This window comes from Glycine max, chromosome 12 (assembly GCF_000004515.6).
Source record: "Glycine max cultivar Williams 82 chromosome 12, Glycine_max_v4.0, whole genome shotgun sequence".
NCBI lineage: Eukaryota > Viridiplantae > Streptophyta > Magnoliopsida > Fabales > Fabaceae > Glycine > Glycine max.
Window position 1 is genome coordinate 5,075,249 of NC_038248.2, and position 26,571 is coordinate 5,101,819.

Genomic DNA, 26,571 nt, shown 5'->3' on the forward strand with positions numbered 1-26,571 from the left:
ATTTATACTAAGAGGATCTGTGTCAATGGCTCCTTCTCTGTTCCTGATCCATATTATTAAATTACATCTTATAGATAACAGTTGCATTGCAGCTGCTTTCGGGGTCCTCTGCAGCCTCTCTACATTTTCATTCCCCTTGTCGAACTACATACTACAAAGATGTTTAAAACAGGTATTTCATGTGTCCATTCGCAATTCACCATAATCAAACTCAAAATTTACCCAAATATATGTGACACAAAGAATCGGTTTGGCAAATACGCCAATAATAATTAGATAAAAGATCCTAGTTCTGCATGACAGATGCGATATACCCTCACACTCCACAACTAACAAATTTCACAGCCATAACATTTCACCAGCCTATCATTTCCTTGGCCTCTATATAACCCGTCTCCTTCACACATGCCACTCATCAAACACAAATTGCAAGAACCATTAATTCCAATCATTCACATTCATCCAGAATCATCAAAGCCATCCACAGGGCTTGACTTGGCAACTGGAAGATGAAGCAAGCAACTCTTTTCTCCTTCTCACTCTTCCTACTCCTTTCCTCCACCACCATGGCCATTTCACCAGCACCTGCAGCAGCACCAAAAACACCTCCTACCCCAAAGGCAACAGCACCATCACCAAAACCATTAGTTCCCACACTACCTCAGTCTCCAGACTCTCCTGACTCAGTCCCCGACGACATCACCAGAATCCTGAAAAAGGCAAAAATGTTCTCAGTCCTAATCCGCCTCCTCAAAACCACAGAAATCATGAACAACATCAACTCACAGCTCATAACAGCCAAGAGTGGCGGCATAACCATCCTTGCACCAGATGATTCTGCCTTTTCCAACCTCAAAGCAGGCTTCCTCAACTCCCTAAACGAAGGCCAGAAAATCGAATTAGTGCAGTTCCACATATTGCCAGAGTTTGTGTCGAGCTCAAACTTCGATTCCCTAAGCAACCCTGTGCAGACAGTGGCTGGTAAAGACCCTGCAAGGCTTCCGCTGAATGTGAATGCATTAGGTAACAGTGTCAACATTTCAACTGGGGTAGTCAATGCCACCATTCTCGGAGTAGTCTACTCGGATAACAAGCTTGGCATTTATCATGTGGACAAGGTTCTTCTTCCTCTAGATTTCTTTCTAACCAATAAGGCTCCAGCTTTGGCTCCAACAACTCTTGCAAAGGCTCCTAAAGCTGCCAAGGAAAACTCTTCTGACGATGATCAAGAAGAAACAGACCAAAATCACAATAAATCCGGGGCAGTGAGTTTGGTTAGCCTTGGTGGAGCAATGTTGATGTCGATTGGGATAGCTTTGGTCACAGTGGCAACCATGTGGAGTTGATCCATATGGCAGCTGCATTTTGAGTTTTCTTTGTCCTTAATTTCTTTTTTCTGCTTTTTATTTTTGTTTAAATTTTTGCATCTTTTGTGGTTTCTTGTGTGTTAATGTTATGAAAAGGGAAAGAATCCTTGAATGGTTAACGATTATGCTGTTAAACCATAATTGTTTGTTTCTAACATTATGGTTTATATGAAAGGCTAGGAATGATTTCATCTTTGACAACTCCTAACTTATTACCTAAGCTAACCTCTTAGCAATAGCAACTGTAACGTCGATACAAAATGTTGAAACTGAGTGCCTTGTGTTTTACAACTAATGAGGGTAACGGAAGAAATGGAGATGTTAGAAAAGGCTTTACAACTAATGAGGGTAACGTATAGACATGGCAACGGGGCGGGGACGGGTATTGTCTCCCCATTCCACGATCCCGACTCCCCAACGTATACCCGTACCCATCTTCGATATTCGTCGGGTTAAAATTTTTGTTACCCCATCCCCGTACCCGTTGGGTATCGGGTATCCCCGTCCCCAATTAGATTTGTAATTTTTTTTTAAAAAATTATATTGAAAATCTGATTTTTAAAAAAAAATGATTGTTACACATCTATTTTTAACTAATTGTATTTGTAAAACATTTGTCTACAAAAATCATCAAGAAAATAATTTTAAATTATGTAAATATTATAAAAAAATTAATAAGTAACTAATAAAATTTTAATAATTTCATCATTGGGGCGGATACGGTAATAGGTATGGGACGGTTAGTGACATCTCCGTCCCCGATCCCGACCCCGGTTAAAATGTTGGATAATCCCCGAACCCGTATCTGATCAACTCGGGTATTCCCCGTCAAAATCAGGACGGATTTGGGCAGATATCCATGGGTACGGATTTCATTGTCATGCCTAGCAACGTAGTGTCAATCTTTTCTTTTAATGTAATTGGTGTAAAGAAAAAAAGTATTTAGTTTAATCCATGGAGAAATTATGGTTTAAATTCTTTTAGGAGAAGCAAGTAAACTTCAAAATATATTCTTTTGTGATCTTTGAAATTTTAGGAGTACCTGAGAATAAACTAAAATAATTATTTTCGCTTGATTGAAATTTATTCTGAGATTTTCAATAAGGTATTTAAGAATGAATATTGGATTATAGTTTATTTTATTTATTGTCAATTGATGATTGATTGTCGTTTGCTACAACGAATCGATAATGTAGCCTATGAGTTAAATACTCATAGTATATATATATATATATATATATATATATATATATATATATATATGTATGTATGCATGTATTTTTTTCCGCTTGCTGCAACGAAAAGAGAATGCAACCTATGGGTTGAATATCCATAGTTCATAAAGATTCGTTCGCTGCAACGAAGAGATGATGCAGCTTACGAACTAAGTGTCGTAGTTCTATAATTATTGTTTGTCACAACGAAGAGATAATGTGGTCTATGTGCACATGATGGAATGAAAGTTTGTTTATAAAGTTATTATTCTTGAATACAAGTTTATATGTAGTTCTAAAAGTTTTCAAGAGAGTATACAATAATTTCTAAAAGTAAGTTGTATTTATTTTGTTTTTGTTTAATGTCATTTAAATTCTTTTTGGATGTAAAGACTCGTGTTATGTTGTGCTCTCATTCCTGTTCCCTTTGTATTTTATGCTCTCACTAAGTCTTCGTAACTTATCCCCTTATTTCATTTTATTTTCTCAGATACATAAGTAGTGGAGTAACTGACTTCGTATGATTTGCTGACTTATCCAAGAATTTCTTTATCTTTTTGGTAGATCTTCATTGCATTTCGATGAAGAGTGTTTTTTTTTTTTGTGAATCCAATATAATGCAGCTATAGGGATATGGGTAGTAATAGATATAGAGAAAAATTCTTTATTTTGAAATTTAAATGACCCTCTCTTGTAGATATATATTGATGGTGTAATTATGAAATTTTGAGACACTTTGATGATTAGTATTTATGACCAACATCATTATTAGTTGATATTTTGGACCATATGTCAAGGGTCTATATTATGATATGTGACCTTGATATGTAACCGTTAGATCTGAACATATATTTATATATAGATTTGTTTGAATGTATGATATGTTCTTACAGGTTATTCAATATGGGATTTGACCTGTTTTTAGAGGAAACTCTGTTGAATTTTCAATAACCCCTTTTGGATGATCTTTTAATTGTGATTTTGAGTGAGGACACTTAGGCTAGTCAGACTAAGAAAATTATAGTTTGTGCGCTAGTCATGGTCCAAGAATGAGTCGTGATCATGAATAACTCTTGAAAAAAACTCTATTCTACTTCCTTACATAGTAGTTTTAGACCATACAATAATTTTACCTACACAAGACATCACCATCTGAGTTTTCCAATCGAACAATATCATTATATTCTCTTATTATATTTATATATATATATATATATATATATATTTATAATGCTTTGTATTTTCTAAAATACTTAATAATAACTTATTAATCTTCTCTCATATTTTCGTTGTAAATAATTTTTCGCTCATAATTTAACTATGACTATGTTGGAGTATATGTGAAGTCTCATAGTGTAAAAATGAGAGGATTGAATATCATACAAATAAAAATTAAAGTGTAATATCAAATTCACTTATGTGATTGCTCATGACTCATTAATATAAATCTTGTGGATTTATCTCCCTCCACAACAAATCAAATGTATAAGGTGGAACGGTGATGCAGGTTGTCCTTCCCTTTCTCCAACTACATCATTTTTTCACAAAAGATGTAAAAAAGCATGTGCCAATTATTAGAACATCATTATCAAATGTCAAGTATCTCAGTTGTCCATTATCAGCTCATCGTTACCAGCAAAGATGCCAATAATAATTAGATAAAAAAATCCTCATTCTCCACGACAGATGGGATATACCCTCCACAGCTACAAATTTTACAACTTGTTAACCATAACATTTCACCAACCCATCATTTCCTTGGCCTCTGTATAACCCTAGCCCTCCACATATGGAACACAAAATGTACGAAGCATTCCACTCATTCACATTCATTCAGAAGCATCAGAGCCATCTACAGGCTGGACTTAGCAATTGAAGGTGAAAAAAGCAAAACTTTTCTCAATTCTCACTTTTTGTACTGGTTTGACTTAACAACCATGCATAATTTCTGATATGCGCAACAATACGCTTACACGTCAATACTATACCTTAGGGAATTTTTTTTAGGAATTAGGTGCAAAGCTTTATCGTTCTCACCACAATATGTACCCATCATTCGATAAAAGATCTTTGTTCTCCATGACAGATGGGATATACCCTCATACTCAAAATCTGGCAAATTTCACAACCATAACATTTCACCAACCTATTATTTCCTTGGCTTCTATATAATCCCTCTTCTTCAAACATCCCACTCATCAAACACAAATTGCAAGAACCATTCACATTCTTCCAGAATCATCAAAGCCATCAACGGGCTTGACTTGGCAACTAGCTGGAAGATGAAGCAAGCAACTCTTTTCTTCTTCTCACTCTTCCTACTCCTTTCCTCCACCACCATGGCCATTTCACCAGCACCTGCAGCAGCACCAAAAGCCACAGCAAAAACTCCTCCTACCCCAAAGGCAACAGCACCATCACCAAAACCATTAGTTCCCACAATACCTCAGTCTCCAGACTCTCCTGACTCGGTCCCCGACGACATCACCAGAATCCTGAAAAAGGCCAAAATGTTCTCAGTCCTAATCCGCCTCCTCAAAACCACCGAAATCATGAACAACATCAACTCACAGCTCATAACAGCCAAGAGTGGCGGCATAACCATCCTTGCACCAGATGATTCTGCCTTTTCCAACCTCAAAGCAGGCTTCCTCAACTCCCTAAACGAAGGCCAGAAAATCGAACTTGTGCAGTTCCACATATTGCCCGAGTTTGTGTCCAGCTCAAACTTTGATTCTCTAAGCAACCCTGTGCAGACAGTGGCCGGTAAAGATCCCGCAAGGCTTCCATTGAACGTGAATGCATTAGGAAACAGTGTCAACATTTCAACCGGGGTCGTCAATGCCACCGTTCTCGGGGTAGTATACTCAGATAACAAACTTGGGATTTATCACGTGGACAAGGTGCTTCTTCCTCTAGATTTCTTTATAACCAATAAGGCTCCAGCTTCAGCTCCATCAACTCTTGCAAAGTCTCCCAAAGCTGCTAAGGATAACTCTTCTGATGACGATCAAGAAGAAACAAATCAGCATCAGAATAAATCTGGGGCAGTGAGTGTGGTTAGCATTGGTGGAGCAACGTTGATGTCGCTTGTGATAGCTTTGGTTGCAACCATGTTGAGTTGATCCATTTGGCAGCTGCACTTTCAATTTTATTTGTCAAACACGCCATTAATTTCTTTCTTTTTACCTTTTTTGTTTAAATTTTGGTATGTGTTTCTGTTTTCTTGTGTATTGGTGTTATATATGAAAAGGACGTGAATACTTCAATGATCCATGATTTTTCTTTTTTCTTCTTTAAAAACAAAAAGGATTGAGTTGAGTTCATTAATTTGAATCTTAGAAAATTGAGAACATTGAACATAATATTTGTGCCACTGCCAATCAATCTGTTGCTTGATATAGGTGGATTAATTCAAGAAGAGTAAACAGAGAAAAACAAGAAACAATAAATGCAATATCATAGATTTTAGAAAACACCAACTTGAAACGTGAGGAGAGGGAGATAATGACTTCTTGTTTGTGTTGTGCACACACCAATGGATTTTAATAGAATTAAACAACCTAATATTGATGAAATCACACCCACAAGCATCAATTTTAAGTTTTTAACAACAGTTAGATTTCATACCTATGAATAGCTTAAAATGATACAAAACTTTATTAGTAGTAACTTGTAAGAAAACTTCTGATACCATATATCATTCAAACGACCTTTTCTTTTTGCTTGGGTTCCTCATTCAAACGACATGTTCTTACTGATAAGTTTTTGTTTTTATGTTTATATTTTAAATTTATATTATGTCTAACCAATCTAATTTTTAAATAGGATAGTACTATATTTTTAACAAAATTTCAAAACATTTTTTTAACTTTCTCTCTGTTTCTTTTCATTACATTATCTTGTCTAACATTCCTGTCCCTCTCATAACACAATAAAATTATTGCGAAAATTTTGTGCTTTAAAGTGAAAAATGCTTGGTTGACCCCTGATGAAGTGTAATAATTTAAATAACCTTAAAAAATTTAAATAATATTTTATAAAAATTTAAATAACCTAAAAAAACAATAGGGTAACCGTAACTCGAGCAGATCACCCCTTTCTCGGCCTCTGTCTCTAGCAAATAGTCAAATTAAGTATGGCCTACTTGTACAGTTTGCCTTACCTTCTTGCTCTCGAACATGTTTTGGTTACTTGTTGACTAGATACATTTAGTTTATTTTCATCTTAATAAAATAAAACATAAAGAATTAAAATAAATCATGATACTTATTTTGTAAAAATTATAAAAAAAAATATGATTTTTTTTCTAGACCATTATATATTGGTACAAAATATTCATTAGTTTCGTTAATGATTAATCTTTCAAAAATCTAACTTATCATTTCTAGTGGAATCTCTGCTCTAATCATGTTTTTTCTATTCACAAGACTCAAAGTGAGACATTGCTTAAGGAGATTGAATACAATATTATTTGGACTAACAACTTGTTGGTATAAAAAATTAAATTTAGTAAGTTTAATGTTGAAATGAGGTAAACTGTTGTGGAAAATGCTATAATTCAGTACAGTGAAGTGAATCTTGCAGAGATTCACAGGAACATATTTTGAGCATAGAAAACAGTATAAAAATAAAAAAGTGATATGACACCAATCAATCAGGCAACTATGAAAAAATGGAAACGAATTTGCATACATTAATTTATTAAAAAAAATTGAATTAACTAATATTTTATAATTTACATGAAGACACCCGCAATCATTGCTACTGGATCCAAGTCCACTGGAAAACGAGTTCTATTGATCTAGAAAGAGATGGATTTTACAGAGATCCTAATTGAAAGCAACACATCCATGATCATCTGTATAACTACTTTATTTGGTTACATTCATTTTAGCTATCACTTTTTTTGCAAACGTTTTGATCTCCATCGATGCACAACCATAATCTCCTTGTCGGGTGAGTATGTCTCGCAGAAAACCTCACCTTATTTTTCATGTTCCTTTCAAGCAAGAACTTATTCCTCTGTCACCCTAATCACTTTTATATATATATATATATATATATATATATATATATATATATATATATATACCCTTATATATCATCTACCATCGTTGACACAACACCTTAATATGATCTCATAGCCAGATATGTTCATAAATCACTATTGAAGGTTTTACAACAAAGCCTTTTCACCTAACTGTCATTCTCTCAGCCTCAATATATATAAAGCCTACTCCTGCATGTCATCAAGGCAACAAGTCCTCATTGCAATTACAAATCCTATCATTTGCAATCATTTCCTATGTCATCTAAACCTTCTTTTAACAAAACAAAAACCATGTTGAAGAAGCAATCTGTCTTGTCCTTGTCACTAGTAATGCTAATTTCATTTATGTATTCGACAACCACCTTAGCCCAATTATCACCAGCTTCAGCCCCTCTCAAACCGCCCCAACCTGCTCCTACCATACCAGCTGCGGCTCCTCAACAACCATTGGTTCCCTCATTGCCACAGTCACCAAGTGATTCCACTCCTGAAAGTACTCCAGCACTTGACATTGTTGGAATCCTGAGGAAGGCAAAGTCATTCAACATCCTAATCCGTCTCATGAAAACCACCCAATTGATCAACCAACTCAATGCACAGCTCCTCACTACTAAATCAGGTGGCATTACCATTCTTGCACCTGATGACAGTGCCTTCTCAGAACTCAAAGCAGGGTTTCTCAACTCTCTTTCTGATGGGCAAAAGCTCGAGCTCTTACAGTTCCATGTTCTTTCAGACTATGTCTCTAGCTCCAACTTTGATACACTGACAAACCCTGTTAGAACACTAGCAGGGGCTAAACCTGGAAAGGTGGAACTGAATGTGATAAGTTACGGAGGGAGTGTGAACATCTCAACGGGTGAGGTTAACACCACCATCACTGGCATTATATATACTGATAAGCATCTTGCTATTTATAAGGTGGGGAAAGTGCTTCTTCCTACGGACTTCTTTGCAGTTACCAAGGCACCTGCAAAATCACCCTCTTTGGCTCCAGAACCTTCAAGTGACACCGCAAAGGCACCTAAAGCTGATAAGGACGAGTCATCATCTTCAGATTCGTCACAGGTTAATCCCACTGAACAGAACTCTGGCACCGAGAAGATCGCTGTGTACGGAATGTGGATGTCACTTGGACTTGGAGTACTTCTCATGAGTGTGATGACAACATAAACCAGAACCAGGAAAAGATCATATCTGAATTTTCCAACGTTGTAGCTAGTTGCTACACCATATGCTATATATATTAATACCGAGAGTGTTACGATGAGTTATGTAATTGTGAGAAAGAAGTGATGAATTTGTTGAATACTGGATCACGGGATCTATTGTTGTATCTATGAAATTATTCTAAAACAAGAGTATTATGCTATGATCGCTTCTGTTATATATTGTCTTCCACGAGGAATCGATTAACAGAAACTCTTTTGTTTGTAAGGTTAGACATTAAATTAGTTATAAAACATTTTGGCTGATTAAAGGTGGTGAGGGAAGATGATTTCCCTATCTTTCTTTTGTTTTCCACTGTCTCCTCTTTCAGAGGTAATCCTGATCGAGGCACGATCAAACACTAAATGTGTACGGAATGTGGATGTCACTTGGACTTGGACTTGGACTTGCCTTGGTGGCAACAACCATGCAAACTTGATTGAGAGCGTGCTTTTTGCAGCTATGAATTTCGCTCTTAAAAACATGCACGTGTCTTTATATTGTGGTTGTCTTGTTTTGGGCTTTGTATGTGTTAGCCTAGGAAGTACTCTGAAGTGTGTAAAAGGTTTGCATGATTGTGGTGTTTTTTGTTTTTGTTATGAACTGAAATAATAATCCTTAGTTTCTAGGACTAAGGACCTCTAGAATAAAAGGGAGAAGGAACAGAAAAGCTGATAATTCTTTTTCATATCCTCACAAACTGCAATTACATACCTATATATAGTATTCCTAGGTCCTAAAGATAAGAATCAAGCAGCAGCAATTAACGAACCTATGACACTACAGACAGCAATACTTATAACAGAATTGCTAATTTGTTGGCAGACAACACTACTATTGTTATAACAAACCATTCCATATCTAATTGTAATTCCTTTAATACCCTTACAGTAACTAATTTACTTAGGCTAGGTTCCTAACAATTCCACCCCTCTTCGCAAACACCTTGTCCTCAAGGTGTAGTTATGTCAATCTGCCAAAGGAGCACCAAGAAGAATTAAGCCCTTCTCAATATTTTGTATTATTCCCTCAACAATCTGCTCCTGGTCGACTTACTAAGTTCTTGGCCCCTGTAAACTCTTTATTAAATTTATTGTACTCTTCATCATTAAGTTCACGATATGCAAGTATCAAGGCCCTCAAACCAGAATCAGCATATTCACTAATGTGCTGCTTTGTCTTCTCTTCAAAATCCCTTCCATTCTTTGCAATTCGTTCAAACATTACACTGTCAGCCCCTTTGCTAAGTAGTAATAGTTTCCCTCCACATCTTTCACAATTACAGACATCCGCTTTCTTGCACTAGTAAACTCTAATATATTCAAAAGTTTGTAGGACTTATTGATTTTCTGGTCTGATATGATGTCTAATTCACGCAGTGAAATAGTTGTATGTGTCCTTTCATAAAATTCAAATCCAAGTTCCCTGGCTACAATCACAAAAGCTGCCTCATCTGGTGATTCAACTTCATATGAAACCTTACCAATTTCTTCATCAACTTTAGGCATTGCAGTATGGCATACAACCAGCAACCGTAGGAAGTTCTGGATTACATTGGCATTGGGTTCTTTGATCCAATTTCCATTTACTACCTTTCATCCATAAAGTTAAAACCTTTAATGGATGACTTTGATCCACTAATCTTTTTCAACTCTTGGCCTGGATGTGATTCATGCCTCCTAGGCAGAGCTCTCTCAACTTCAGTAACTCCTCGTCCATAAGCAACCCCAGCATTTGGGTCTTCACATTTGATGATAGCCCTGAAATTTTGAAAGTTCGAGTCTTCTTGCAATTTTGAAGTTGCTTCGGGTGCTTGTTTCAGCTTCAGATTTGTCTCTCCATCAAGATTCATGGTCTCAACATAGCAAATTGCATCATCATAGTTTGATGCAAGTAAGATGGTGTCAAAATAAGCAAGACTAACAGACATACCTGGAGTGCTAATACCAGAATTGATAGCAAGGCAAACAACTCTCCTCCAGGCAGATTGGTGATCAATTATTTCCTTTGCAAACTCTGAATCCACAAGAAGGTTTGCCAAATTAGGATTTTCTTCATATGCCTGCTTGATTCTGTCTAAGAATATTGCTCTAATAACGCAACCCCTTTTCCAAATCCGGGCCAGTTCACCCAACTTCAAATCCCAACCCTTTTCAATACTCTTTGCACGGATCAAATTCATTTCCTGTGCATAACTGCAGATTTTGGCTGCATGAAGAGCCTTCCTAACATCATCAATCAACTTCTGCTTGTCTACAGGTTGATCAGTCACAATAACACCAATGCCACCTGATTTAAAGACCTTTGCAGCTTCAACCCTTTCCTCCTTCTACCCACTTAGGAACCTTGCATCCAATGATGCTTCAATAGTGGGAGCAACAATTGATAATTCAGCAGCTTGTTGAACAGTCCACTTACCAGCGTCCTTTAAGTAACCTTCAGGGTCAAATGTGTCAATACCAAGGAAATGCCTCAGACCTTGTGGCATAAAAACAGCACCCAAGTGTGCAGCCATCAGGACATCAACATTACCCAATAAAATGTGTTCGAGTTGCAAGCGACCTTTGTTGAACTTGCTGAACAGCTGAAGTGCTTCTCTGTCGTACACCCAAAAGGGGTTTTTCCTCATGACTTCGAATGAAACAGCATTAGCATCCTCTGAGTCTGAATGGTCGAGTTCGAAGGACCTGTGGCGATGAGACACTGTGTGGTCGTGGATGCTAAATTCGTAGCCTCGTCCAAACATTGGTTTCTCATCGCTTCCCAGTGTATATTTGGAACCATCTTCACCAGGAACTTCCGCCTCCATGGTTTGATTTTCCCTAACCCTTCCTTGACTAGAAAACGAGTTTAGCGACTCTTCCATGAAGCTTTGCACCTTTTTGTCTAAGCAAACAGAGCTCGGTTCGAACTCTATGGCTCCGTCTTTGGTGTTCAACTGAGGAGCCTCGCCAGCAGCGGGTTTCTCAGATGAGGAGGTCGAAGAAGTCTTGACACCTTTGAAAACTGACAACGATTTTCGAGAAGGGCCAGCTTCTGAAGAATTTCGTCTAGTTTGGCGACCGTGGCGTCTTGGGCAACGGTGAGTTTCGCGATGGCTGCTTCGATGCGGTCCATAGTGGATATGGAACAAGACAAGTCAGCCATTGACCCTCAACGAGAGCACCAAATGTTATGAACTGAAATAATAATCCTTAGTTTCTAGGACTAAGGGCCTCCAGAATAAGAGGGAGAAGGAACAGAAAAGCTGATAATTCTTTTTCATATCCTCACAAACTGCAATTACATACCTATATATAGTATTCCTAGGTCCTAAAGATAAGAATCAAGCAGCAGCAATTAACGAACCTATGACACTGCAGACAGCAATAGTCATCACATAATTGCTAATTTGTTGTTAAACAACACTACTATTGTTATAACAGAATTGCTATAACAAACTATTCCATATATAATTGTATTTCCTTAAATACCCTTACAGTAACTAATTTACTTAGGCTAGGTTCCTAAATATTTTCATAAAATATAGAGCTACATACCAATACTGGCAACATAACACACCCTGCAAATGAGCCTATTGAATGAACTCGTCTTCACGGATTTTGTCGGAACAAGCTGCTAAATTTTAGAAACTTGCAAGGTGTAAAAAGAAGAAAAAATTAGAAGAACTGAGATGGTGAGATATATAGTTGTAGAACTTCAATTTAGTCTTGGATGAATTGATAATGACTATGTATAGGTATATTTTGGGATTAAATCATAAAGGAATTCTTAATTTTTCTCTCTTATTTCTTTTTCTTTTGTGAATAATTGGATTTTTAACATCAGTTAAGTTTTTATTAATTTATAATGTTTGGTGAATAATTGTCACAAAAAAACAAAGTAAAGCCCGTAAAAACTGTTGGACAATGACAAACTGAAGCCACAATTGTTTCATTGTGATGTCCCACATCGGAAATATAATATTCATTTTCTTTATTCCCAAATTTCCTAACTGATTTTAAACAGTTTTGATTGTTATTCTTTTAACAAATATTTCCTTTTTTAATGCTCTTGATTAGCTATAAACCAAATAGCATAACCTCCACTTTATTAGCAATTCTCTAACGGTCAATTTGTTAAATGTGTAGCTAATAATTATGATTTGTGGACAGGAAAAGAGAAAGACGTTTTTCATTGTTTTGCTATTAAAAAGAGGACTGTCATAGTCTTGCAGAGGCTTGCACAGGCAAAAAATAATTTTCAATTCTTTTCTTATTATCTACTTCTAAAATTCTGGGCAATTGTTCTGTGATTTCCATAGCCTAAGGCCACGAGTGCACGTGTTCATAGGCTCGTTGTGTTAACCTTGGGGAGCAGTCGACAAACTAGATTGCATCAAGGTCTAGCCGAATTTTGCTTTCAAGGCAGTAATTTTTCACGGCACAACAAACCTCCAATCTGTGTTATATGTTTTTGTACTTATGACTTCTAATTTTTTTCAACAAAAACAAATTGAAGATCTGAAGATGCTCGCTTAGCGCGTCTCAGACGCGCGACGCAGTCGCTCAACGGACAAAACACGCTTAGCGCCAGGAAGTATGGAGAAGTCTAATGTATGAAGGCCCGTTCAGCGCGAGTCACGCGTTGAGTGCTAGATTATCGCCATACTTGTTAAGCATGACAATTGCGCTTAACGCGAAGGTTGCGTGAAATCCAAGCTAAAGTGCACCTATAAAAAGAGGAAGAGGAAAAGAAAAAAAGGCATACATCTACACACCCAATATTCAAGAGAATATAATTTCTTATAAAAGGCAAAAGCTAGAAGCAGGAGAAACAATTATTAGCAATTATTCCTTCTCTCCATTCTCTTACTTATCTACTCCCTTCATTACCCATTATCCTCTTCCAATTGTAAAGCCTATTGTGACAATGAGAGATTAAAATCCCTTTTATTGGAGCTTAGCAGCCAACTATCCTTGATGTAATTACTCTTTTTATCTATTTAAAATTGTTACTTTTTCATTATCCTTTTTTTGTGCTTAATTTTATTGTTTATGGTTTCATCAGCATATGCATCCTAAGTTTTAGGGGTAACATTGGGAGGTGTTATTCTATAATAGAACCGGAAAAAAGTGTCTAAGTAATTATCTATAGGAATAGAATGATTTTATTTAGCCTGTTATATATCTCTATTCTTAATGTAATTTAATTGTTTTACCTCTTAAAGGAATTTGGGTCAAGAGTAGTTCTAGTAGACTAAACCCCTAACATTCTCATATTTTGAATTAACTTTTGCTTCCAATATTGACTTTTCTCATCTTGTTTGTTTTAATTAATTAATTTAATTTTATGTTTATTTTTCTTGGTTATTTATTTTAATTTAATTTTATGCCAATTATTTTACTATTTTTTTCACAACCTTTTAAACCAATTTAATTATTACTTGATAATTATATATTCATCTATCTAAGTATAAATAAAGTTATCGTGGACTCGACACTTGTCCAACTCTCCACTGTACGAAATCTTTAACTAACAAAAACAATAGGAACTATCCCTACTCATTTTTTAAATCCTTCGAGAGAGTTTTTAACTTCAGTGCTTATACAAATTGGTGTACTTGTCAATCTAGCAACATGAATCACCCCATACTAGAAGTTTCAATTTTCATATGCGTGAAATTAACTTTCTGCTTTTTGAGTTATTCAACTAATTCATTCAAAGTAACTAATTTAATCTTTCCGTGACATCACTAATGGAAAAAGTGGAGACAAAAGGCTAATATAGATCAAAAGAGAGTAATATAAAGAATTGGATAATTGGATCGCAGAAGCAAAAATCTAACAAAATTGTCATTGGTTGAAGCACTGTTGCTGGAGCATAAAAAAAAGTCATAGGACACTAATGAGCTTTAAAAATCCATATGGCATGCAAAATCTCTATGAGAACTCCAAAGATGAAATCTAAAGGAATCTGACAAATAAGTTACTTGAAATAACCAGTTATGAAACCAAGTTTAACGCTAACAATTTTTTTTTAATAAAAACAAGTTACTTGAAATAACTTGATTCCTGGCCTGCCAGATCACCCGAACAGTGATGCCAAAAACAGTATTCCACCTTGGTGGTCCCTTAAAAATATTTAGGGCCATCCATCGGTTGAGATTGGAGCCAAAAAAATCCATTCATGTCAAGTGCATAGAATCTGGCTAAGTCATACCAGATAGGGCAAACCAAGCTACAGCCTCTAAGGATGTGATTTGTTGTTTCTGCACAAGAATATCACACAAGGGATTTTTCTATACATGATGAGTCTTTACACAAGAAAATTTATTTCTTTTTCTTTCAATTATGATTAAGTCTCGAGTCTTGAGTACCAAATATCACTATTGAAAAAGTTATTTTTTTTAACAAAAAATTAACTTTTTCAAATTTCAATAGTCATCTTTCGAACACAAGACTCAAAATCAAAATTTGAATAGAAGTGAAACTAAACCTTTTTTTTTTCTTTTTGTGTGTGTGAGGGGGCTGAAGGCCAAACTAAAAACCAAGGGAAAATTACATTAAAAACATCAGCTAACAGAGGAATAGAAAGAAAGCTAGGAAAAACTCAAATCCAAAGAGGCCCCAAGGACCAAATGCTCTCAACCTTGGCAAGATAGAAGATTCCACATGATAGGATCCATGGATGTGTTGAATAAGAGAGTAGCAGGGACGTAAATCATAGCAATCATCAGTGATCAACTGAATGCCAGCCAGAGAAGAAACACATTCATCAATAAATAGTATCTTTATGCACCTACACATTTACACCCACTGAAAAATTAGTATCTTTCCTCTTCACTTTTTTCTTACACTGTGTTTGGATAGGAATTGAAATAGGGAGGAAAGAAATAGAAAGAAAGTAAGAGTGTAAAAAATTGATGCATAATAAATATTTTTTTTTAAGTTATCAAGAAGTTCCTATTTTTACCCAAAAGTCATCATCTTCTCATATCAACAAAGCTTGACCTACTTAGAAGATAAATCAGTGGTCCCTTAAACATGTTAACTAAGATTCGCTTTCTAGTCATTAACTAAGCTTACTTCAATAATTTCTGTCTCGAAAGAGTTCAATCTCAATTTTTCTACTGCCAGATATTTTTAATACACACAAAAATAAAAAATACTATCTCCACGTTAAAACCACATAAAAGTTTAATTATTAGCACTAAATATATGGTTTACGTAAAGTCTCTACTCTCTACAAGATATAAATTCTTAAAACATAGAACTTAGAAGATAAAAAATTATTAAGGAACAATTATGGCTTAGCCACTGAATCATTAATCATTGAAGTATTCACGTCCTTTTCATATATAACACCAATACACAAGAAAACAGAAACACATACCAAAATTTAAACAAAAAAGGTAAAAAGAAAGAAATTAATGGCGTGTTTGACAAATAAAATTGAAAGTGCAGCTGCCAAATGGATCAACTCAACATGGTTGCAACCAAAGCTATCGCAAGCGACATCAACGTTGCTCCACCAATGCTAACCACACTCACTGCCCCAGATTTATTCTGATGCTGATTTGTTTCTTCTTGATCGTCCTCAGAAGAGTTATCCTTAGCAGCTTTGGGAGACTTTGCAAGAGTTGATGGAGCTGAAGCTGGAGCCTTATTGGTTATAAAGAAATCTAGAGGAAGAAGCACCTTGTCCACGTGATAAATCCCAAGTTTGTTATCTGAGTATACTACCCCGAGAACGGTGGCATTGACGACCCCGGTTGAAATGTTGACACTGTTTCCTAATGCATTCACGTTCAATGGAAGCCTTGCGGGATCTTTACCGGCCACTGTCTGCACAGGGTTGCTTAGAGAATCAAAGTTTGAGCTGGACACAAACTCGGGCAATATGTGGAACTGCACAAGTTCGATTTTCTGGCCTTCGTTTAGGGAGTTGAGGAAGCCTGCTTTGAGGTTGGAAAAGGCAGAATCATCTGGTGCAAGGATGGTTATGCCGCCACTCTTGGCTGTTATGAGCTGTGAGTTGATGTTGTTCATGATTTCGGTGGTTTTGAGGAGGCGGATTAGGACTGAGAACATTTTGGCCTTTTTCAGGATTCTGGTGATGTCGTCGGGGACCGAGTCAGGAGAGTCTGGAGACTGAGGTATTGTGGGAACTAATGGTTTTGGTGATGGTGCTGTTGCCTTTGGGGTAGGAGGAGTTTTTGCTGTGGCTTTTGGTGCTGCTGCAGGTGCTGGTGAAATGGCCATGGTGGTGGAGGAAAGGAGTAGGAAGAGTGAGAAGAAGAAAAGAGTTGCTTGCTTCATCTTCCAGCTAGTTGCCAAGTCAAGCCCGTTGATGGCTTTGATGATTCTGGAAGAATGTGAATGGTTCTTGCAATTTGTGTTTGATGAGTGGGATGTTTGAAGAAGAGGGATTATATAGAAGCCAAGGAAATAATAGGTTGGTGAAATGTTATGGTTGTGAAATTTGCCAGATTTTGAGTATGAGGGTATATCCCATCTGTCATGGAGAACAAAGATCTTTTATCGAATGATGGGTACATATTGTGGTGAGAACGATAAAGCTTTGCACCTAATTCCTAAAAAAAATTCCCTAAGGTATAGTATTGACGTGTAAGCGTATTGTTGCGCATATCAGAAATTATGCATGGTTGTTAAGTCAAACCAGTACAAAAAGTGAGAATTGAGAAAAGTTTTGCTTTTTTCACCTTCAATTGCTAAGTCCAGCCTGTAGATGGCTCTGATGCTTCTGAATGAATGTGAATGAGTGGAATGCTTCGTACATTTTGTGTTCCATATGTGGAGGGCTAGGGTTATACAGAGGCCAAGGAAATGATGGGTTGGTGAAATGTTATGGTTAACAAGTTGTAAAATTTGTAGCTGTGGAGGGTATATCCCATCTGTCGTGGAGAATGAGGATTTTTTTATCTAATTATTATTGGCATCTTTGCTGGTAACGATGAGCTGATAATGGACAACTGAGATACTTGACATTTGATAATGATGTTCTAATAATTGGCACATGCTTTTTTACATCTTTTGTGAAAAAATGATGTAGTTGGAGAAAGGGAAGGACAACCTGCATCACCGTTCCACCTTATACATTTGATTTGTTGTGGAGGGAGATAAATCCACAAGATTTATATTAATGAGTCATGAGCAATCACATAAGTGAATTTGATATTACACTTTAATTTTTATTTGTATGATATTCAATCCTCTCATTTTTACACTATGAGACTTCACATATACTCCAACATAGTCATAGTTAAATTATGAGCGAAAAATTATTTACAACGAAAATATGATAGAAGATTAATAAGTTATTATTAAGTATTTTAGAAAATACAAAGCATTATAAATATATATATATATATATATAAATATAATAAGAGAATATAATGATATTGTTCGATTGGAAAACTCAGATGGTGATGTCTTGTGTAGGTAAAATTATTGTATGGTCTAAAACTACTATGTAAGGAAGTAGAATAGAGTTTTTTTCAAGAGTTATTCATGGTCACGACTCATTCTTAGACCATGACCAGCGCACAGACTATAATTTTCTTAGTCTGACTAGCCTAAGTGTCCTCACTCAAAATCACAATTAAAAGATCATCCAAAAGGAGTTATTGAAAATTCAACAGAGTTTCTTCTAAAAACAGGTCAAACCCCATATTGAATAACCTGTAAGAACATATCATACATCCAAACAAATCTATATATAAATATATGTTCAGATCTAACAGTTAGATATCAAGGTCACAAATCATAATATAGACCCTTGACATACGGTCCAAAATATCAACTAATAATGATGTTGGTCATAAATACTAATCATCAAAGTGTCTCAAAATTTCATAATTACACCATCAATATATATCTATAAGAGAGGGTCATTTAAATTTCAAAATAAAGAATTTTTCTCTATATCTATTACTACCCATATCCCTATAGCTGCATTATATTGGATTCACAAAAAAAAAAACACTCTTCATCAAAATGCAATGAAGATCTACCAAAAAGATAAAGAAATTCTTGGATAAGTCAGCAAATCACAGGAAGTCATTTACTTCACTACTTGTGTATCTCAGAAAATAAAATGAAATAAGGGGATAAGTCACGAAGACTTAGTGAGAGCATAAAATACAAAGCGAACAGGAATGCGAGCACAACATAACACGAGTCTTTACATCCAAAAAGAATTTAAATGACATTAAACAAAAAAAATAAATACAACTTACTTTTAGAAACTATTGTATACTCTCTTGAAAACTTTTAGAACTACATATAAACTTGTATTCAAGAATAATAACATTATAAACAAACTTTCATTCCATCATGTGCACATAGACCACATTATTTCTTCGTTGTGACGAACAATAATTATAGAACTACGACACTTAGTTCGTAAGCCGCATTATCTCTTCGTTGCAGCGAACGAATCTTTATGAACTATGGATATTCAACCCATAGGTTGCATTCTCTTTTCATTGCAGCAAGCGAATACATGCATACATACATATATATATATATATATATATATATATATATATATATATATATATATATATATATATATATATATATATATACTATGAGTATTTAACTCATAAGCTACATTATCGATTCGTTGTAGCAAACGACAATCAATCATCAACTGACAATAAATAAAACAAACTATAATCCAATATTCATTCTTAAATACCTTATTGAAAATCTCAGAATAAATTTCAATCAAGTGAAAATAATTATTTTAGTTTATTCTCAGGTACTCCTAAAATTTCAAAGATCACAAAAGAATATATTTTGAAGTTTACTTGCTTCTCCTAAAAGAATTTAAACCATAATTTCTCCATGGATTAAACTAAATACTTTTTTTCTTTACACCAATTACATTAAAAGAAAAGATTAACACTGCGTTACTAGGCATGACAATGAAATCCGTACCCGTGGATATCCGCCCAAACCCGTCCTGATTTTGACGGGGAATATCCGAGTTGATCGGATACGGGTTCGGGGATTATTCAACTTTTTAACCGGGGTCGGGAGCGGGGACGGAGATGTCACTAGCCGTCCCATACCTATTCCCGTATCCGCCCCAATGATGAAATTATTAAAATTTTATTAGTGACTTATTAATTTTTTTTATAATTTTTACATAATTTAAAATTCTTTTCTTGATGATTTTTGTAGACAAATGCTTTGCAAATACAAGTAGTTAAAAATAGATGTGTAACAATCATTTTTTTAAATCAGATTTTCAATATAATTTTTTTTAAAAAAAAAATTACAAATCTAATTGGGGACGGGGATACCCGATACCCAACGGGTACGGGGATGGGGTAACAAAAATTTTAACCCGACGAATATCGAAGACGGATACGGGTATACGTTGAGGAGTCGGGATCGGGGACTGGGGAGACAATACCCGTCCCCGCCCCATTGCCATGTCTATAGGTTACCCTCATTAGTTGTAAAGCCTTTTCTAACATCTCCATTTCTTCCGTTACCCTCATTAGTTGTAAAACACAAGGCACTCAGTTTCAACATTTTGTATCGACGTTACAGTTGCTATTGCTAAGAGGTTAGCTTAGGTAATAAGTTAGGAGTTGTCAAAGATGAAATCATTCCTAGCCTTTCATATAAACCATAATGTTAGAAACAAACAATTATGGTTTAACAGCATAATCGTTAACCATTCAAGGATTCTTTCCCTTTTCATAACATTAACACACAAGAAACCACAAAAGATGCAAAAATTTAAACAAAAATAAAAAGCAGAAAAAAGAAATTAACGACAAAGAAAACTCAAAATGCAGCTGCCATATGGATCAACTCCACATGGTTGCCACTGTGACCAAAGCTATCCCAATCGACATCAACATTGCTCCACCAAGGCTAACCAAACTCACTGCCCCGGATTTATTGTGATTTTGGTCTGTTTCTTCTTGATCATCCTCAGAAGAGTTTTGCTTGGCAGCTTTAGGAGCCTTTGCAAGAGTTGTTGGAGCCAAAGCTGGAGCCTTATTGGTTAGAAAGAAATCTAGAGGAAGAAGAACCTTGTCCACATGATAAATGCCAAGCTTGTTATCCGAGTAGACTACTCCGAGAATGGTGGCATTGACTACCCCAGTTGAAATGTTGACACTGTTACCTAATGCATTCACATTCAGCGGAAGCCTTGCAGGGTCTTTACCAGCCACTGTCTGCACAGGGTTGCTTAGGGAATCGAAGTTTGAGCTCGACACAAACTCTGGCAATATGTGGAACTGCACTAATTCGATTTTCTGGCCTTCGTTTAGGGAGTTGAGGAAGCCTGCTTTGAGGTTGGAAAAGGCAGAATCATCTGGTGCAAGGATGGTTATGCCGCCACTCTTGGCTGTTATGAGCTGTGAGTTGATGTTGTTCATGATTTCTGTGGTTTTGAGGAGGCGGATTAGGACTGAGAACATTTTTGCCTTTTTCAGGATTCTGGTGATGTCGTCGGGGACTGAGTCAGGAGAGTCTGGAGACTGAGGTAGTGTGGGAACTAATGGTTTTGGTGATGGTGCTGTTGCCTTTGGGGTAGGAGGTGTTTTTGGTGCTGCTGCAGGTGCTGGTGAAATGGCCATGGTGGTGGAGGAAAGGAGTAGGAAGAGTGAGAAGGAGAAAAGAGTTGCTTGCTTCATCTTCCAGTTGCCAAGTCAAGCCCTGTGGATGGCTTTGATGATTCTGGATGAATGTGAATGATTGGAATTAATGGTTCTTGCAATTTGTGTTTGATGAGTGGCATGTGTGAAGGAGACGGGTTATATAGAGGCCAAGGAAATGATAGGCTGGTGAAATGTTATGGCTGTGAAATTTGTTAGTTGTGGAGTGTGAGGGTATATCGCATCTGTCATGCAGAACTAGGATCTTTTATCTAATTATTATTGGGATGAATGATGGGTACATATTGTGTTGAGAATGATAAAGCTTTGCTCCTAATTCCTAAAAAAATTCCCTCTGCCTAGCATGATGTCCGGTACAGGTAATGCACCACTGATTATTGTAGTGATGAGGGAGGATTATTTAGTTGGGAGGGAGAATCAAAAGTATTGTCTGTGAACTATTATGCTTTCATATCATTATCAATATTCATTATATATATCAATTGGATGCATGCATATAATGGGACATGTAAATTGAAAGGTGACTCTGTATATATGTAGGTTGAGTACTAACATCTGAAAAAAACGATATGCCCAAATTGATTAAGACCCCCTGCCCTTAGTTTTGTATTATATAATTCAATAGAGTAATTTTAATGTAAGAAGGGGAGAGAGATTTGCTTGAATTATGAATTTTTTAACTGCACAGTCAGCAATTGTTTCTGAAACTGTGGGGGACCGTTTCACAAATGGCTTCAGTGTCATTAGGCTAGTTTCATTTAGCCTTAATTGCAATTATCATCCAACTTTCTTGATTTTACAAATCTTCCCACCTAATTTTTTTTCACGAATTTTATTAATCAATTTTATAATTTTGACATATTTTATCATTGTTGACTTGTAAAAAAAATGCTAATTAAAGAAAAAATAAAACGACATTGTTTTCTTACCAATGTAATGATCAAATGCACAAAAACTAAAAAGTTGAATGGTAAAATTCATGAAATGATAAAAATTGAATGGCAAAATTTGTGAAAAGAAAACTTTGGTTATAAAATATGTGAAATGATGAAAGTTGGATGATAAATTCCGTAAAAAGAAAATTTGGGCGGTAAAATTTCCAAAATCATAAAAATCGGGTGGTAAAATTTACAATTAAGCCTTTGGTTTATTTATATTAAGGCTTAAATATATTTCTATCCCTAGTAAATATTTGATTTTGTATTTGTTCCTTGATAAATTTTTGTTTTACGATGAGTTTCTAATAAAATAATAATTTTATTTTTGGTCCTTAACACTTATTTTTAGTCTCTAATAGATTAACAAATTTAGTGTTTATTCCATAATAAATATTTCTCATTTGTTATTGATACATTGATACAGACAAATAAAATTTACTAATTTATTAAAAAGCAAACACAAAATTTTCTAATTTATTAGGGACTAAAATAAAATATTAAGGATAAAAAATAAAAGTATTATTTTATTAGGGACTCAATGCAAAGTAAAAATTTATTAAGAAATAAATATAAAATTCAGATATTTATTAAGGATAAAACATATTTAAGCCTTATATTAATTATAATGAATTATTTATATCCTTTTTGCAGTATCTTTGAATAAATCTTCTAATTAAATGAACAAAGTTCAATATATTTTATATTTTTAACATGCATTCACTCTATCATTTAATATTTACTTTACAGAGTATTAAAAATATTTATAAAAATTATAATAAAAGGATATATATATATAATAATAATAATAATAATAATAATAATATTTTTCAGTTAAGAAAATGAGATGTTAAGGTCTTGTCTAGGAAAAATGATTGTATGATCCAATACTATTGTGTATTTATTAATTATCTCGATCAATTTATATGTTACACGTAATTAAGTTTTATTAAAAAAATTATAAATTAAAAAATTCAACTACATATTATATAGAAATTAGTTGAGAACATAAACATATAGTAATTTCAGAATATACAATATTTTTTCCTTGACTCACTCTTTTTAATTTATCATATCCTTTATCGTACACAAAAGTAAAATTACATATTGGTTCACTCATTTTATATATTCTCACAAATTTGAAGCCCCATTAAAATTGAAAATTAAAGTGCATTTGTATAGTCTGTTCTTTTGTTTGGTTAACTTTAGAGCATGTAGAGAAGGAAAGAAGTTAAGGTTTTTCTCACTGCTAAATTAGAGTAGTTTACTTTTAAAATTATCAAACAAGTGTAATTTTTTTTTTTGAAAAATTATAGCTGTCTGTTGTATTAAGGATTTTTATAACATAATCTTTAAGATTGAATTTAAGCAATTAAAAGTAAAAGGTTTTATTGAGAAAAATATATTTATTACATAAGACATACAAAGGTGTCAAAAAAGTGTTTTTTCAGTAAAATCTTTACACTTTTTAATTACTTAAAATCAGTCCTAAAAGTTTATATATTAACAAAACTGTCATATACCTATTATCCTGCGTCACATGAGCCACTTTTGCATTAGCCTATTATAAGAATTCGAATATTATTATGGAGCTGCTTTAATGATTAACAGAAGATCTGGCCTTCAATCTAAATTTTAATAAGAAACAAACTATCTCTTTGAAAGAAGTTAAATCTATTTGTATTGCAACCTTTTGTTTGCTTAAAATAGGGAAATCATAACCAACGTGGGTTGGGTAAAGTGGAAGAGGTTAGTCTCCCATAGCCTTAATAAACCAAGGTTCGAATTCTTCCTCGGAGAGATACTCACATTTTCACATTTAATGTTTGATAGTGTCTCGAACAGGATTATCGAGAAAGAGGAGACAGTGGAAAACAAAAGAAAGATAGGGAAATCATCTTCCCTCACCACCTTTAATCAGCCAAAATGTTTTATAACTAATTTAATGTCTAACCTTACAAACAAAAGAGTTTCTGTTAATCGATTCCTCGTGGAAGACAATATATAACAGAAGCGACCATAGCATAATACTCTTGTTTTAGAATAATTTCATAGATACAACAGTAGATCCCGTGATCCAGTATTCAACAAATTCATCACTTCTTTCTCACAATTACATAACTCATCGTAACACTCTCGGTATTAATATATATAGCATATGGTGTAGCAACTAGCTACAACGTTGGAAAATTCAGATATGATCTTTTCCTGGTTCTGGTTTATGTTGTCATCACACTCATGAGAAGTACTCCAAGTCCAAGTGACATCCACATTCCGTACACAGCGATCTTCTCGGTGCCAGAGTTCTGTTCAGTGGGATTAACCTGTGACGAATCTGAAGATGATGACTCGTCCTTATCAGCTTTAGGTGCCTTTGCGGTGTCACTTGAAGGTTCTGGAGCCAAAGAGGGTGATTTTGCAGGTGCCTTGGTAACTGCAAAGAAGTCCGTAGGAAGAAGCACTTTCCCCACCTTATAAATAGCAAGATGCTTATCGGTATATATAATGCCAGTGATGGTGGTGTTAACCTCACCCGTTGAGATGTTCACACTCCCTCCGTAACTTATCACATTCAGTTCCACCTTTCCAGGTTTAGCCCCTGCTAGTGTTCTAACAGGGTTCGTCAGTGTATCAAAGTTGGAGCTAGAGACATAGTCTGAAAGAACATGGAACTGTAAGAGCTCGAGCTTTTGTCCATCAGAAAGAGAGTTGAGAAACCCTGCTTTGAGTTCTGAGAAGGCACTGTCATCAGGTGCAAGAATGGTAATGCCACCTGATTTAGTAGTGAGGAGCTGTGCATTGAGTTGGTTGATCAATTGGGTGGTTTTCATGAGACGGATTAGGATGTTGAATGACTTTGCCTTCCTCAGGATTCCAACAATGTCAAGTGCTGGAGTACTTTCAGGAGTGGAATCACTTGGTGACTGTGGCAATGAGGGAACCAATGGTTGTTGAGGAGCCGCAGCTGGTATGGTAGGAGCAGGTTGGGGCGGTTTGAGAGGGGCTGAAGCTGGTGATAATTGGGCTAAGGTGGTTGTCGAATACATAAATGAAATTAGCATTACTAGTGAGAAGGACAAGACAGATTGCTTCTTCAACATGGTTTTTGTTTTGTTAAAAGAAGGTTTAGATGACATAGGAAATGATTGCAAATGATAGGATTTGTAATTGCAATGAGGACTTGTTGCCTTGATGACATGCAGGAGTAGGCTTTATATATAGAGGCTGAGAGAATGACAGTTAGGTGAAAAGGCTTTGTTGTAAAACCTTCAATAGTGATTTATGAACATATCTGGCTATGAGATCATATTAAGGTGTTGTGTCAATGATGGTAGATATATATATATATATATAAGGTGTTGTGTCAATGAAGATAGCTAGATATGGGAATAAGAGATTTGGATGATGGAGAAGTAAGTTCTTGCTTCAATGACAACCACCACCAAACACTATTGTTTGATTTGTAAGAATATATTTCATTTTATATTTTGTTTTTAGGTTTAATTATTCATTTGTTTACCTTTCCTTTTTATATTATGCTTAAAATTAAAATAATGTGTAAAGAATAAAAGAAATTAAAATGATGTGTGTAGGAACGAGATATTTTTAAATATAAGAATTAAAAAAAAAAGTTTTTTTTAATTATAAAGACCAAATGAATAATTAATTATATCTTATTTTTAATAAGATTCTTGTGATCAAATAATATATATACCAATTAACTTATTCTTAATTTCTTAAGCAAAACAACTTAAGTTTTTTAGGTTCAATAAATCTCTGATTAATATAATTAAATAACTTATATTAAAAATAAGGACTTTAATGATGTTCAATCCTCTTTATCTTATCTCTAGGTATATGGGTTATTGGTTTCTTGAACAATTTTTCCTAATAGAATTGAACATAATGAATCACGAAATTAAGTGATCAATCTAAAAATACATAATTGCGGTTGAAGAAGAACAATAACAGTTGCTTTTTTAATAAGAAAAACAGTAATTACACAAAGATAATCTAATTACATTTAACTCTGACAAAAGGTTAATTTAGTTATTCATAGCCATAAGAGAAGCAACCAGTAAAAAGACTATGGAGGAGTCCTTGAGCATAGAAGCTGCTAGACTCTTGTTCTTTCTCTGAAACA

General features: G+C 35.0%; 6 protein-coding genes and 1 non-coding gene across 7 annotated transcripts; 4 read left to right on the forward strand and 3 right to left on the reverse strand.

Moving 5' to 3' along the window:
• The first annotated feature begins 387 nt into the window (after window positions 1-387).
• On the forward strand, window positions 388-1,563 carry LOC106794109 (fasciclin-like arabinogalactan protein 11). The gene has a single exon (XM_014764547.3). The coding sequence runs from the start codon at window positions 510-512 to the stop codon at window positions 1,344-1,346; it is 837 nt and encodes a 278-aa protein (XP_014620033.1). The 5' UTR covers window positions 388-509; the 3' UTR covers window positions 1,347-1,563.
• Window positions 1,564-4,765: 3,202 nt separating this feature from the next.
• Window positions 4,766-5,850, forward strand: LOC100792697 (fasciclin-like arabinogalactan protein 11). Its single transcript, XM_003539675.5, has one exon. It carries the CDS (start codon window positions 4,864-4,866, stop codon window positions 5,704-5,706), a length of 843 nt encoding a protein of 280 aa, XP_003539723.1. The 5' UTR covers window positions 4,766-4,863; the 3' UTR covers window positions 5,707-5,850.
• A 1,991-nt stretch (window positions 5,851-7,841) lies between these two features.
• On the forward strand, window positions 7,842-9,006 carry LOC100792163 (fasciclin-like arabinogalactan protein 12). The gene has a single exon (XM_003539674.4). It carries the CDS (start codon window positions 7,890-7,892, stop codon window positions 8,805-8,807), a length of 918 nt encoding a protein of 305 aa, XP_003539722.2. The 5' UTR covers window positions 7,842-7,889; the 3' UTR covers window positions 8,808-9,006.
• A 7,110-nt stretch (window positions 9,007-16,116) lies between these two features.
• On the reverse strand, window positions 16,117-17,228 carry LOC100793220 (fasciclin-like arabinogalactan). Its single transcript, NM_001317564.2, has one exon. The coding sequence runs from the start codon at window positions 17,141-17,143 to the stop codon at window positions 16,301-16,303; it is 843 nt and encodes a 280-aa protein (NP_001304493.2). The 5' UTR covers window positions 17,144-17,228; the 3' UTR covers window positions 16,117-16,300.
• Window positions 17,229-20,537: 3,309 nt separating this feature from the next.
• Window positions 20,538-21,605, reverse strand: LOC100793759 (fasciclin-like arabinogalactan). Its single transcript, NM_001317591.2, has one exon. It carries the CDS (start codon window positions 21,508-21,510, stop codon window positions 20,674-20,676), a length of 837 nt encoding a protein of 278 aa, NP_001304520.2. The 5' UTR covers window positions 21,511-21,605; the 3' UTR covers window positions 20,538-20,673.
• A 1,162-nt stretch (window positions 21,606-22,767) lies between these two features.
• On the forward strand, window positions 22,768-22,926 carry MIR10424B (microRNA MIR10424b). The gene has a single exon (NR_161712.1). It is a non-coding gene; the product is annotated as a microRNA MIR10424b (primary transcript).
• A 1,506-nt stretch (window positions 22,927-24,432) lies between these two features.
• Window positions 24,433-25,626, reverse strand: LOC100794280 (fasciclin-like arabinogalactan protein 12). The gene has a single exon (XM_003539678.5). The coding sequence runs from the start codon at window positions 25,562-25,564 to the stop codon at window positions 24,647-24,649; it is 918 nt and encodes a 305-aa protein (XP_003539726.1). The 5' UTR covers window positions 25,565-25,626; the 3' UTR covers window positions 24,433-24,646.
• Window positions 25,627-26,571: the final 945 nt, after the last annotated feature.

Coding starts and splice junctions, on each gene's coding strand:
- LOC100794280 (XM_003539678.5), bottom strand. CDS start 25,564: ATGTCATCTAAACCTTCTTTTAACAAAACAAAAACCATGTTGAAGAAG.
- LOC100792697 (XM_003539675.5), top strand. CDS start 4,864: ATGAAGCAAGCAACTCTTTTCTTCTTCTCACTCTTCCTACTCCTTTCC.
- LOC100792163 (XM_003539674.4), top strand. CDS start 7,890: ATGTCATCTAAACCTTCTTTTAACAAAACAAAAACCATGTTGAAGAAG.
- LOC106794109 (XM_014764547.3), top strand. CDS start 510: ATGAAGCAAGCAACTCTTTTCTCCTTCTCACTCTTCCTACTCCTTTCC.
- LOC100793220 (NM_001317564.2), bottom strand. CDS start 17,143: ATGAAGCAAGCAACTCTTTTCTTCTTCTCACTCTTCCTACTCCTTTCC.
- LOC100793759 (NM_001317591.2), bottom strand. CDS start 21,510: ATGAAGCAAGCAACTCTTTTCTCCTTCTCACTCTTCCTACTCCTTTCC.